This window comes from Babylonia areolata, chromosome 8, assembly GCF_041734735.1.
Source record: "Babylonia areolata isolate BAREFJ2019XMU chromosome 8, ASM4173473v1, whole genome shotgun sequence".
In the NCBI taxonomy this organism is placed as follows: domain Eukaryota; kingdom Metazoa; phylum Mollusca; class Gastropoda; order Neogastropoda; family Buccinidae; genus Babylonia; species Babylonia areolata.
The window spans coordinates 16,101,116-16,115,177 of record NC_134883.1 but is presented as its reverse complement, the minus strand read 5'-3'; the positions used below and the strand labels follow the sequence as shown (position 1 = coordinate 16,115,177).

Sequence of the window (14,062 nt, the reverse complement as noted above, 5' to 3'; positions counted from 1 at the left end):
AAGATAAAAGGAGTTTTGATTCTACAAAGTTGCAGACATGCCTGCTTTTTCTGTTACTGATTTTATCCACAACAAAGGTGCATTCATGCATAAGGTTTGGGAGTGGGGGGTGGGGGGGTGTAGATTGTTGTTGGTTTTTTGTGGGGGAGGGAGAGGGGACTTTATGGTTCTTTTGACAAGGGGAATTGGAAATACCTTGTCTAGTCCCTATGTGTGTATGAAGCAGGTTTTTCCACACTTTCTTGTTCAGTGTAAACAGGGTGACTTGAATGTTCCATTATCCTGAAGTACTTGTAAATGGCTTTAATTCTGATTTTTTTTTTCTATGACAGCAATGTTTGATAAACTGTATTGCTATTCCTTGGCTGCTGGCAGATGTGTTCATGCTTCTTCCATGATGTTCACATGCAGGGGAGTTAGCGGTCATTCATACCATGTGCAATAATCACAGCACTGCCTGGTCAAGTGAAAATGATCAGCTGTTTCCTCCTGTAAGTTTCAGTTTGCTGTGTAGCATAAGAATGCTTCATCGTGGTCTGGTTTTCCCCGATATGTAGTTGTGCCCCGGTTTCCCCATGCCTGTGAGTCGGTTCACTGCATCACAATGATGCTGATTTGGTCAGGATTGTGTGAAACTGGCACCTGTTTTGAGCTGCTGGTCGGTGCTGTATAGAATCCTTATGTATGCTGTGCAGAATACCTGTGTGTGCTGAAGTCAGAGCTGAGGAGTGGAATGTCCATTTTTCACTGCAATCATCTTCTCTGTGTCATGTTTGGTTTCGTGTTCTGCTTCCAGTCTGCCGAACGCTGTTGTTGTGAGTCCCGTTTCTTCACACCTTGTCATTTTGGGGAACGTTGCAGTATTATTTCTGTCATGTTTTCTTGGACATGTGTATACAAGGTGTGTTCAAAAAGTATCCAACCTTAATTTTTTCGTGCGTAAACAAATGAAGCTAGGGAGGCGTAGTTTGGTGCACGTATGTAGGCGACCCTAATGCACATACGTGAATTTTTTCCCGCCTGCAGAAGCTGTCAGTTGACGGCAGACTGCTGATGAGTGAGGAAGTGTAAGTGAGCGCCGTCGGATTTTCGTTTTTGACAAAATGACTGAAAAACTTGAACAGCGCTACTGCATCAAATTTTGTGTTAAACTTGGCAATTCCAAAGTGGAGACAATCCACAAGATTCAACAGGCCTTCAGAGATGAAGCAACGGGCACCACACAGATAAAGGAGTGTTACAACCGCTTCAAAGATGGCTGCACATCAGTGGAGAGTGAAGCACATTCTGGTAGGCCCTCAACATCCCAAAATGAGATCGTCATTGACCAATTGAGGACCCTGGTGATGCACACCTGTGCTTCGTCAGGCTCCCTACTCTCCTGACATGGTTCCGTGACTTCTGGCTGTTCCCACAGCTGAAAATGCCCCTGAAAGGGACCAGATTTCAGTCCAGAGAAGACATCATGCAGAATGCAACGGACCAGCTGCACGCCATCCCAAAAGAGATGTTCCAGCGCTGCTTCCGACAGTGGCAGAACCATTGGGAGAAGTGTGTGGCAGCCCAAGGGGACTACTTTGAAGATTAGTGTAAGTTTGTTGAATCTGGATACGAGTAGTTTTTATGAACAAAGGTCGGACACTTTTTGAACACACCTCGAATATGATGTGCTGAGGTAATGAGTGAACTGGAGTGTCCACAGTGCTGGAGTGCAAATGTAGACATAGCAGTGAGGGACAGGCCATGATGTTGATGTTGAATATTTACATTGGTTGCTGCAAACCAGAGACATCTCTCCTGCCCAAATCAATAGAAAGATGTGAGGATTTGTCTGCTTTGTCCTATGGAATTATGAGAGTCAGTACAGATCAGCTTGTTTACTTCATGTGGGTAGAACTACAAGGTGTGTGGCTGTGTAGTATAGTAAGTACAGGTCAGCTTCTTTTTTTGCTATTTTTTCCATATTGGTGAAACTGCAGTATCGTGATTATGGCTATGTAGTATTTTTTCATGTGGGTGAAGCTACAGTCAGTATGGCAATGTAGTATATTCAGGTCAAGCTGTTTATTTCATGTGAATGAAAATACAGTGACTGTGGCTATGCAGTGTGCATTTCATGAAGCCCCAATATTGCCGCAACAAGTGCCTGTCTGTGTAGTTCTTCACTGACTCTGTCAGCATGGTGAAGATGCTGAGGAAAGGGGTGGTTACATCACCATATTTTTGATGCACGTGTCCTGATGTGATGCTGTGTTTATTTTTAATGTACTGATGTGAGGCTGTGTGGGTAATGTCACAATGCGTAGTGATGGACACACGTCAGTAGACACATTTCCAACAGTTCTCCACCCTGTATCCCTTCAGTCTGTGGCACGTTGCTTTGGAATTGTTGCAGATTACTCCAGGTTGCAGATCACAGTTGCTGCGCAGTGTTCAACAACTTTGGGTGTGTTCACACCAAACACAGCCAGTGGCAACTGTTGTCAGAAAAAAAAAGAAGAAAAACACTGCAACAACTTGCTGTTTGTTGTGAGTGAGACAGTCAAATAAGTTCATACCAAGCATAACCAGCATGTCTACAGTGGTGCATTCCCTTTTCTCTTCCCATCATGTCTGGGAACAAGTCTCTCCCCCCCCCCCCCCCCCCCACACCCTCCCCCTCCAGCCCCCTGTGCTGCAGTTATGTCTCAGGAGAACAGACTAAATTGCCAGATCCACTGCAAACTGATGGTCCATTTTAATATCATCTGTAAGTTTGTGAACAGTGTACACAGACAATATGGTCCATTTTAATAGCATCTGTAAGTTTGTGAACAGTGTACACAGACAGTATGGTCCATTTTAATAGCATCTGTAAGTTTGTGAACAGTGTACACAGACAATATGGTCCATTTTAATAGCATCTGTAAGTTTGTGAACAGTGTACACAGACAATATGGTCCATTTTAATAGCATCTGTAAGTTTGTGAACAGTGTACACAGACAGTATGTGGGTGGATTGCAGTGTAGGCTGGGCAGATGCAGATAGCATTGTTGGCAGGAGCAATCAGTGTTAACATACCTCAGACCTACACATTGAAGGAAAGTCTTTGTTTGGGCTTGTGCAATGTAGAGTTAGAATGTACACTTTCTGATAAAACGCTTTGCTATATAGTTGTGTTGACTGCTAACGCATTGTGTTGACTGCTAGAACATCGCCGTGTACTTCTGTTGACTGCTAGAACATCGCCCTGTACATCTGTTGACTTGCTAGTACATTGCTGTGTTCTACTGTTGTTCCACCGTGGGGATGCCGGGGGTCTTTCAGTGTAAATAGCATCCCCACCTTCAGGAAATTCTGTGCTAGAAATTTCATCTTTTTTATTGCCCTCTTTGTTTCTGCTTTTTTTCTTCCTTCACTGTTGTCGCCTTTTTCTGCCTTCCCAGTCCATTCCCTTTTCTTTTTTCAAGCAAGCCTTGACTCTTCTTTCTCTTTTCCAGTCTATGAAGCACTACCTGTGCTGTTTTGCTCTGGCAATTAGGTAGTGAAATTGTAAACACTGGGATGAGCACCAGCTGTCCATTCTGCAGTGTTATTTGCCTAAATGGTCTTTTTTTTTTTTCTTTTTTTTTTTTTTATTCATTTGTTGTTTGGCTATGAAGAAGTGGGGGTTTTTTCCCTTTTTTTTTTCTTTTAAAGATTTTTTGTAATCTAGGGATGATAAATTAAGCGGAATGACATCCTCAGCACAGCCAAATCTTATTTGCCGGAAGGAGCAAAATGGTAGGATAATGTGTCATAAAGTATTTTGTAGATTTATCTTTTAGGGTTTTCTCTGTGTGTATTTGAGCTTTTGTGTTGATGTGGTTGAGCATTTGTATGGTTTGACAGACCTGATATGGCCCTGTGCCGTCAGCTGGACTATAGGATTTTACGATTAACAGTTCTGTTGTGTACTTCTCTTGACTGCAATGTAGTTCTGTTGACTGCTGTGTAGTTCTGTTAACTGCTGTGTAGTATTGACTGCAGACACATTGCTATGCACTTCCAGCACATTTCCATTTTTAGCTTTGTAGACTACCATATACTTCTGTTGGCTGCTGTGTAGTTCTGATGACTTCTAACACATTGTTGTACACTTCTGTTGACTGCTAGCACATTACTGTGTACTTCTGTTGACTGCTATGTAGTACTGACTGTAATTACATATTGCTCTGCAGTTCTGTTGGCTGCAATGTATGTATTGTTGACTGCTGGCACATTGCTTTTAACATTATGACAGTGTCGTCAAATTTTGCTCTGTAGTTGGTTTCTGGCACTTTGCTATGTATGTATTGTTGACTGCTGGCACATTGCCTTTTTGCTGATTGCTACAGTGTCATCTCCCCACTTCCCCCTACTCAGCACATTTAGAACACAACCTTATGGCTAGAAGGCATTACAGAAAGATTATGTCTGCTCCAGCTTTCAGATTGTCACTAAAAAAAAAAATTAAAAAAAAAAAAAAGTAGCAGTTTGCACTATTCACTGCAATCCCAGCCAATGACAACTCATTTTGCTGCAAGTCAATGAAAGAAAAAAAACCCCACTACTGTTGTTTCCATTGGTTCGTTACTCGTGTGTTTTGATTGATCTAGAGTGATGTGAGTTGTTTTACAATTTCAATGCAATCCCAGCCAATGAAAATTCCTTTCACTGTTAGCCAGTTAAAGAAGGGATCACTGCTGGTGCATTTTGATTGGACCAGAGTTCAGGAAAGTGTTGACACAAGTGAACTTTTTCAGGTATAAAAAGAAACAAAGCTCCTGGTTGGTGGGGGAGACAGATGGCACACAGCAGGGCACCTTTCAGCCCATTTTTCATGGTACTCAGTACATAAGCACAGTACTCACAAAAACTTGCTCTTAAAAAAAAAATATATTTAATATGAATGTCCTTGACCATCATTCCATCAAGAATATACCAATGGCTGTAGACTGGTTCTCCTTGCAATCCCAGCCAATGAAAATTCCTTTCACTGTCAGCCAATGAAAGAAATGATCACTGGTGGTATGTTTTGATTGGACCAGAGTTCAGTGAGCTGTTATCACAGCACACTCTATGCATAAAAAAAAATACAACAAAAACTTGCTTTGAACTTTTTTTTTTTTTTTTTCTTATGAATTTTCAAAACCCTTGACCATCAGTCACAACTTTTTGTGAACAGGAAAAAAAATCCAAATCACGATTCATTTTATTCCATACTTTATTTCATGTGTGTATACACACTGTGTAAACACATCATCGTTCACACCCATTAACAAAATGACTATCCTACTGCAGCACCTTGAATCCTTACACATGCTGTATCCACAGGACAATGTCCTGAAGACCCAACACTCCTGCAAGTGGAGGCAAAATGCTCATCGATGTGCAAAAACTACTTCATTGCCATTCTGAAAACTTGCATAAATCGCCTTGTAACCCCCATATTACAGTAATGTCCAAAAACACAGGGAAGTGTAGAGGAGAACATAAAGAATATTATAATGGCTGCAGGATCCGTGCTGCAGCCCGACAGGGTGAAATGTAGAATGGTCCGCTGTGTGTGTGTGACCAGTGAGGGTCAGCTGAACTCATTGGCGTATTTGTAACCTCTACGCTTCAGGTCTTCCTTCGCTTCTTCCACTTGCTGCAAGGACAGAGAAAATGGGAGAATGTTAAACAACATAATTACATAATGTATATTTTTTGGAATCAAATCCTCATGCAAACTAATACATATTCCAATTTACAACTCTTCACTACTAGTATCTTCTTGCTTGTACAGCTCATAATGTGACCTTAATGTGAGGATACTGATTAAAAGGAGGAGTTTGTGTTATACTCCATGTTTGGTGATACATATACTTACCATGTCAAACTGATGCAAACTAGGCCTATCGGTTTGCTCTGCTTGGCCAAATTTCGTGCGGCTAACAGTGAAAAGACGACCCATCTTGCCCGGTCCGCTTACTGGCCCTCGCACATGGATCAAAAACATGGTGAAGCAAGCTGTCTGCACACCACTGATCTCCATGCCCTTGGTGCTGTGACATCACAGCTTACCTCAGTACCAGTTAGGGGATGTGTCAGCTCGCAATAACCGTGCTCAATTTGCCCCCTTCATTTGATCCTGACCCCCTAAATTCAACCATAAAATAATTTAATAGAAATGAAATACACATTATATGAAAACAAAAATTTTCAATTCAAAGAGCTTTTGCCCTTCCTGTTAACACAATGCAGCAACAAAAAAAAGTACTGAACATTATCCATTGCCACACGGGTAAGTAGACCCCAGCAAGAACGATACGTTAAAGTGGTCATTACATTTTAACTTATTTTGAGCTTTACAAGTAAAAACATACTGAAGCTGACAATTCTGTGCAACTGATTTCAAGACCAGATCAACAGACTCCTGTGAAAGACTTATGCCTGACAGCAGCATAGCCCAATGTGCTTGTCAGGCCTTGAGTGCATGCAGATATACTTGTACCTATCTGAGCTGATTTCGTTTGCAGAATTTTGCCAGAGGACACTTCAGTTGCCATGGCTTCTTTTTCTGTGCGCCAAGTGCTTGCTGCACATGTGACCTCAGTCTGTCGTCTCATCCAAACGACTAGACACTCAGTTGGATTTTCCAGTCAAACTTGGAAGAAAGATTGAGAGTGGGATTCAAATACAGACCCTCACAGATACAGTATTGGAAGAAAAACGTTCTAACCATTCTGCCATCTTGCTTCTCTTCCCACTTGCACTTTCCAACACTGTCATACACTGTACATCTATTGTTCTTACAGTCCTGCACTGCACTGACATCATCCCAGTACTCTGCACAATACCTGCCAAATAAACGTTCAACCAAATACCCACCATCCTCTCCTCACCCACAGTTCATATAGTTTTTCTGGGTTTATTGTTTTTTTACATTATCTTCACTATGACATGCTTTAAGTTTAAAAAAAAAAAGTCTTTAAAAAACAAAATCCAGGTTTGTAAGAACTGCAATGTTTGGCTCTCATTATTGTTAAAAAAAATATTTAAAAAAAAAAAAGTGTTGGTTGTTAATAAAACAGCAATGAAATGTTCCAAAGTTTCAGTTTGTAAAGGTGGTGCCGTCATGGTCAGATTTGAACCCAGATGCTCATAGTAACAGGTGTCATACGATGAAATCAAGGCACAGCAAGGAATAAAGTGGCGCCTCCAGCACCCCAAATATAACCCAGAAGACAGACATTTGCTGGAACGACGGGAACAGGTCAAGATCTTCCGCCTGAGGACTGGACATAACCGCCTGCTCCACCCCATGCATAGAAAATTTGGCATTGGACAGAGTGGAGAGTGCTCTTGTGGTGAGGGACCAATGACAACCGACCACATCCTTCAAGACTAGGACACATGCAGCATCCAGGAGGAAGTACTGGCCAACACCGACAGCAGTGGAAGCCAAACTGTACGGCACCCTGAAGGAGCTGCGATGGACGGCAGCCTTCATCGAGGACACCGGGCTGCTCATCTAATGGGAGGCGAACGAGGAAGAAGAAGAAGAATAGTAACAGGCTCTGTACTGGCAAATAAAATGTCTTAACCATTCTGTCCATTCATCCTTCAGTATGAATCTTAACATAAAAAATGAAAAAAAAACCTTTCCAACCAAAATAACCATTTCAGGAGACAATTATTCTATCAAGGGGCTTAAGCCAGAATACAAAATACACTGCCTTATCCAAGTCCCAAACAAAATAGTTAATGAATTTTTCCATCTTAGTGGGGTTTTAAAAGTTTCTTTTTTTTCTTTCAATCTGTGATCAGAAACCAGTATCAACCGTGCCTGAAGTGTTATTATCACAGTCATGACAGTGACATCACACAACCCCCCCCCCTCTGCTCACCTCTTTCAGCTGTTCTGAGGCAGCAACACAGTCATTGAACGTTGCCACCCGGTACCCCACCACGGCTAATGAGTAGCACTGAAACACACACACAGACATTATGACTAATGAGTAACACTGAAACACACACAGACATTATGACTAATGAGTAACACTGAAACACACACAGACACCACGGCTAATGAGTAACACTGAAACACACACACAGACACTATGGCTAATGTGTAACACTGAAACACACAACATACAGACACTATGGCTGATGAGTAACACTGAAACACACACACAGACACCATGGCTGATGAGTAGCACTGAAACACAACATACAGACACTATTGCTGATGAGTAGCACTGAAACACAACATACAGACACTATGGCTAATGAGTAGCACTGAAACACAGACACCATGGCTGACGAGTAGCACTGAAACACAACATACAGACACTATGGCTAATGAGTAGCACTGAAACACAGACACCATGGCTGATGAGTAGCACTGAAACACAACATACAGACACTATGGCTAATGAGTAGCACTGAAACACAGACACCATGGCTGACGAGTAGCACTGAAACACACAACATACAGACACTATGGCTAATTCATATACACTACACCACATCTGCCAAGCAGATGCCTGACCAGCAGCGTAACCCAACGCGCTTAGGCCTTGAGAAAAAAAAAGGAAATAAATAATAGATAAATACATAAAAAAAGAACTACTACTACTAATAATAATATGTATGAGGCGCAAAAACTTGATGAAGTCAACTATAAGTGTACAAAACAAAACAAAATAAATAAATAAAATAAAATAATAATAACAATAAAATAAATTAATTAAATAAATTAAAAAGACAACAATGATGATAAATAAGCAAATAAATGTAAAAAAATGCAGACACACATTCACACATATATGCCTAACAGATGTGCACCAAACATGCAGTTTCACAGATATGGAAGCAGTCAAATACACAAACATACATGAACCCCAACACACACACACACACACACACATTACCCTGCACCCCCTCTACCCCCCTCCTCCACACACTCATTTCTAGGCTACGTATCGCAGCTTCCACGGCACACACACACACACACACACACACACACACACACACACTTACTTGTACAAGCACACACACATACGACCATATCCCCCACCCCCACACACATTATATACAAAGATATATATATATATGCACACCCGCACGTTCCAATATTCTGTTGCTCCCACAGTGTAGGCATGCAAACACACACATACCTCATCCTCTACCTCCCCCCCCCACATACACACGCATGTGCACAGAACTCTCCTGACACTTGTGTACACTTACACCCTCGCGCATGCACAAACGCACACAAACACACAGACCCACACATACACATAAACACACACATACACACACGCACAGAGGCTGCCACTGATTGGCCGCAAGAGGGATGGGAAAAGATCTCTGATGCCAAGAACGTGGTGTCTAGTGTGTTGCGAGAGAGAATGAGAGAAACGACAAGCCTAGATGTTGCATCAATGAACATATATTTCCGGATGGAACTGATGCGCCGCAAATGACAGTAGCAAGATTGACATGTCTGACTGATCAATTTTTGCATGGACAGTGTGTTGCCAAGGACAACGCCGAGGTTCCTGACTGAACTGGAAAGAGGGATGGATGTACTGCCATGTTTGATTGTGTCAGTTGTGATGGAATAGAGTTTTTGTTTAGCTCCTATGATCATTGCTTCAGTTTTGTCCCCATTCAATTGTAACTTATTTAGAGTCATCCAATTTTGAATGTCCAGGAAGCAGTTGGATGTTTCTTGCAAGAGTGACGACAGTTTTTCGGGGGTATCACTCTTCTGGAGCTGAGTGTCATCAGCATAAGAATGATGACTGACATTATGGCGGTTGATAATTTCAGCATGAGGAGCAGTGTACAGTGTGAAGAGCACTAAGCCTAAAACAGATCCCTGTGGGACTCCATGTTCAATTTTAATGGGTTCAGACAACTAAGGAATTTTGTCTGCAGTATGGTAAAGTACTCCAACTTACCGCAAATGAAATCAGAAGATACAAGGGCAACTGCAACATAGTAAAAATCAATGTCACATAACTGATAAAGGCTTAATATAAACTTGAAATGGAGAGACACACATAATCATATTTCAGAGAACATAGTTTTTTTGGTTTTATCTATTTGGTTTTAACTTCTGCAGATTAATTTTGAGATTTGACTATCAGGTAAAAGTATGTGTGTGTGTGTGTGTGTGTGTGTGTGTGTGTGTGTGTGTGTGTGTGTGTGTGTGTTTGCACATGTGCATACAAATGTTTATGTGTGCCTGTGTTCATGTTCATGGTTTCTGACTTTTTTTTTTTTTAGAGCATGTCATCAGGTGATTATTACCATCACTACTTACAGGAATAACTGATCATTATCTGTTGCCACTATTCTAACATACTGAAGCTGACAGTTCTGTGCAGATGATTCCAAAACGGACCATAGATTCATATATAATAAGACCCATGTGAAAGTTTTCTGCTTTATTATTAATTATAAATTAAAGATTTTAAAAGAGAGAACTTATTTACAGAGACAAAAAACTAAAGTTTATAAAATCTTTTTGGTGGTAGATGAATCCTCTTTGTTTAGTGGGAAACGACGTTTCGAACCATAGGCCCGTTGTGAAGTGATGAGAAGAGGACAGTGTGAATAGGAGAGCCTATAGCCTAACGGGCCTATGGTTTGAAACGTTGTATCCCACTAAACAAACAGGATTCATCTACCACCAAAAAGGATTTTATAAACTTTAGTTTTTTGTCTTGAAGAATCCTGCAGTCAATTTTGTCTTCTTCCCTTATTTACAGTGAATTAGGGCACACAAAATATCTGTTGCATATGACCTCAAAAATAATCTGTCATGCACTCTAAATCGTTAATGTCAACAAAATGGAGGACAATCCGCATGAGTGAATGACTGAAGAATTCTGGCAGGTTTAGTACACATGTACCAGTACAACAGGAATTACTACAGTCTCACAAAAGCTTGCACCAGCATTACTATTACAATACTGTAAATAGTCAAGTAATGAATTGTTGACAGCTGGTATTGTACTATGAATATAAATTGCGAATTCTACAACTTCTGGTAAAACTATTCACTAGTCTCAGATAAGTGCATGGATCAGTAGATGTCAAAAAGGTAATCACCCTAATTGTTTGTTTTCTTTACCACTTGTGGTTGTTCAGAGAATGTCAATGTTTCAGTCTGCATTCAGCCAAAGGCCTTACTCTGCTGTTATGAATGCATCAAACAACACTTCACCTTAAAGGCTTTCTTCAAATTTATCAAAACTGATTGTGCTTTTAAAAATGTTATGTATGTATAATTGCACAACCTGAGGAACCTGTAAATTATGTAACTGTTAGTGAAATACACTTGTGTGTTGTTCCCAGTGTCAAATCAGTAGTTTACAGTAAACGGATCAAGAATATGGGGATTAAAAATTTACTTCAAACACTTGAAGTGATCACTTCCAGTTCCATAAAGAAAATTTTCCAGTTACATAAGTTTGCAATAACAACAACAACAAAATGTTTTGTGTAAAGATCTCAAGAAATTTAAACCAAAAAACTGTTAGGAATCTTACCACAGTGACGACATCGTGCCATGAGGGAGAAAGGGGAACTGGGACCAGCTGGAAGACAATGGCTGACCACACAGACATGAATACAGCAATCCCTGCCAGCCACTGGAACAACTTGGGAACCTGCACCACACAGGGAGACATTGAAAGATGAGTGTGTGTGTGTGTGTGTGTGTGTGTGTGTGTGTGTGTGTGTGTGTGGTGTGTTTGCGTAATATACACACACAAACATTCAGATTTTCTTCTGACAGTTTCTGAAGCACAGAAAATGTAAAAGAATGTACCTAAACTAAAAGCTTATAAATAATATCAATGGAGATTGACAATCACACCTCCCAAGACTGAGAGCTCATACTATAGCATTATGAAAAATAATGATATATAATCTATTACATAAGTAAGTCTTCAAGTATGATGAGCATATCAAATTTAAAATGCTGAACTGCTAACTTCAAAAGAACACCAGTTAACTCAGACAGACCAGCAAGCAAAAACATTATTGATATCATAATCCTTATTCAAAAAAAAAAAGGGGGGGGGGGGGGCCAGATTTCCTAAAATTGCCAAAAAGACAATAAATGTGCAAATAATCTTAATCAATTTAATATGTATGTAACAGTTTCTGAAGGAGATTTATAATCATACCTAAAAATCATTTTAAAGTTTCACTGCTGAATGGTATAAACTTACTGAACCATTAAAAAGTAATTTGCAAAAAATCATGATTATACACTGCAGGCAGACTGTCACTGAATACTTTTGTGATTTTTACCCCTTCAGTGCCACACCTTTGCTCTGGCTTGTGCTTCTTATTTGCCAGGCAGTTTTGGTTGCAGAAGTTAATAATTAACAAAATAAATCTAGCATCCAAACTACTGCAAAAATTACCCACGCTTGTCTGAAAGGAAAACAAATAGAATATCACTTCTGGTGGTATGTCCATATTTCTCATCCCCCACTCCTCTTGGTTTGTGTGACTGGCGGAGTGAATGTCCACGCCTGTTGTGAACACTGATTCAGTCTTGAAGGCGAAAATTGTGGATACTTCCTTAATAAATTCAGTTATATTAGTAATTAAAAATAAATAAATAAATAAATAAATAAATCGAAAGAAAACAAAATGTTGTATAAAAATGTATGCAAATATTCCCCAGTGATATTCCTTTGTCCATATTCTAGATATAAAATTATTATTCCTTGCATATAATATTAAAATAATATATTCTACAAAGTTAACTGTTTTGTTCTCCACTGCTTGTGCCATCTTACTAACAAACGAGTTCTTTATCTGTATATCATTTATCTAAATTATCATTACCATTAATATTAGTATCATTAGCATTGTTTAATCGCTTTTCTTTGTCTTGAACGATTAAATGCACACATCCCCTTCCATCAAAAAACAGTTTTTGGCCTGCGATTGTGAATGCAAAATGTTTCCTCGCATGCTGTTGTTCAGCTCTTAATAATTCTAGGGTAAATCTCGCTTGTCAACAGAAAATGTACTTACCGCCATACTGAAATAAATAAATCTATTCCACCTTTTCCAAATCTTTATCTAAAAAAAACCCATTTCTCAGTGAACACACATCAGACGAAATGAAAGCGGAAGCGCATGTGGTTGACACGTAAAAAGTTTAATTGATAGGATCGGCAAAACGAAGCACTTTCAAGTCCGGCACTCAGATCCCACGGCCCCATTTTGGGGGAGGGAGAGCTATGGGGAAGAGAGCGATATTTTTCATGGCACCGAAATCGTGCAGCAAAAATGATGCACACAACAAAACATTTATGTTTCAGAAATATGCACTACTTGATGCAGCCGCACAAAACCCACTTAGCTATAAATAGTTCAATACACACGATAACGAAAAACGGCAGATCGTGATAGTAATAATATCTAAAATATTCAAGTTCTCAGTAACAGTATTAGAGTTATTAGTACGGATATGTATCTTTTTTAAGACAAGGCTGTCTTTACGGATTGATTGCGCACAGCCTATGTCGTAATGAATAATTTGGAACTTGAATATATGTACAGCAGCTGCTCTGTTTCTTTCTATTTTTCTTCTTTTCTTTTTAAACACTGCTGTTACAGGTTCTGCATAAAAGATCGGAGACTGGCCCACAGCCTCTGCTTACGAAATGCTCTTTTTTATGCTCTCGGAGAGACTTCTTCGACTGACAGTCTGAACATGGCCTGGGAACGATGAAGAAGAAGAAGGAGGAGGAAGAAAGACTTATTTACAAGACTTCAAAACCAATTTAATCAGCAAAGTGGTTTCTGTATCCAGGTCACCTTTTTCTCCCAAATCCTTCCTCGTGGATTTTTTTCTTTCTTAATTCAGTTCATTTGTCAGTATCCAAAACGACAGCGAAAACGGCTTATTTTCGTCCGCCTTCCTCTACAAGCTTGTACCCAGATTAAGAGTTAATCAGTACTCTATCATCTGGCTCGGGCTGTGTCAAGACGTACTGAGATATGGGCCGTGCATTAAAACGCGCCGGACTGCGG

The 14,062-nt window shown here is 40.1% G+C and overlaps 1 protein-coding gene across 1 annotated transcript; it reads right to left on the bottom strand.

Moving 5' to 3' along the window:
• Positions 1 to 5,152: 5,152 nt before the first annotated feature.
• LOC143285057 (dolichol-phosphate mannosyltransferase subunit 3-like) lies at positions 5,153 to 13,329 on the bottom strand. Its single transcript, XM_076592245.1, has 5 exons — positions 13,058 to 13,329; positions 11,551 to 11,670; positions 9,955 to 9,984; positions 7,894 to 7,971; positions 5,153 to 5,651 (listed from the first exon to the last, which is right to left on the bottom strand). The coding sequence occupies exons 1-5, from the start codon at positions 13,061 to 13,063 to the stop codon at positions 5,586 to 5,588; spliced, it is 300 nt and encodes a 99-aa protein (XP_076448360.1). The 5' UTR covers positions 13,064 to 13,329; the 3' UTR covers positions 5,153 to 5,585.
• Between the last annotated feature and the right edge of the window lie 733 nt (positions 13,330 to 14,062).

Excerpts from the sequence above, each read along its gene's own strand:
- LOC143285057 (XM_076592245.1), bottom strand. Across the intron at positions 9,985-11,550 it reads GGCACGATGTCGTCACTGTG|TTGCCCTTGTATCTTCTGAT; the intron begins GTAAGATTCCTA and ends ACTATGTTGCAG. Across the intron at positions 5,652-7,893 it reads CCTCAGAACAGCTGAAAGAG|CAAGTGGAAGAAGCGAAGGA; the intron begins GTGAGCAGAGGG and ends CTGTCCTTGCAG.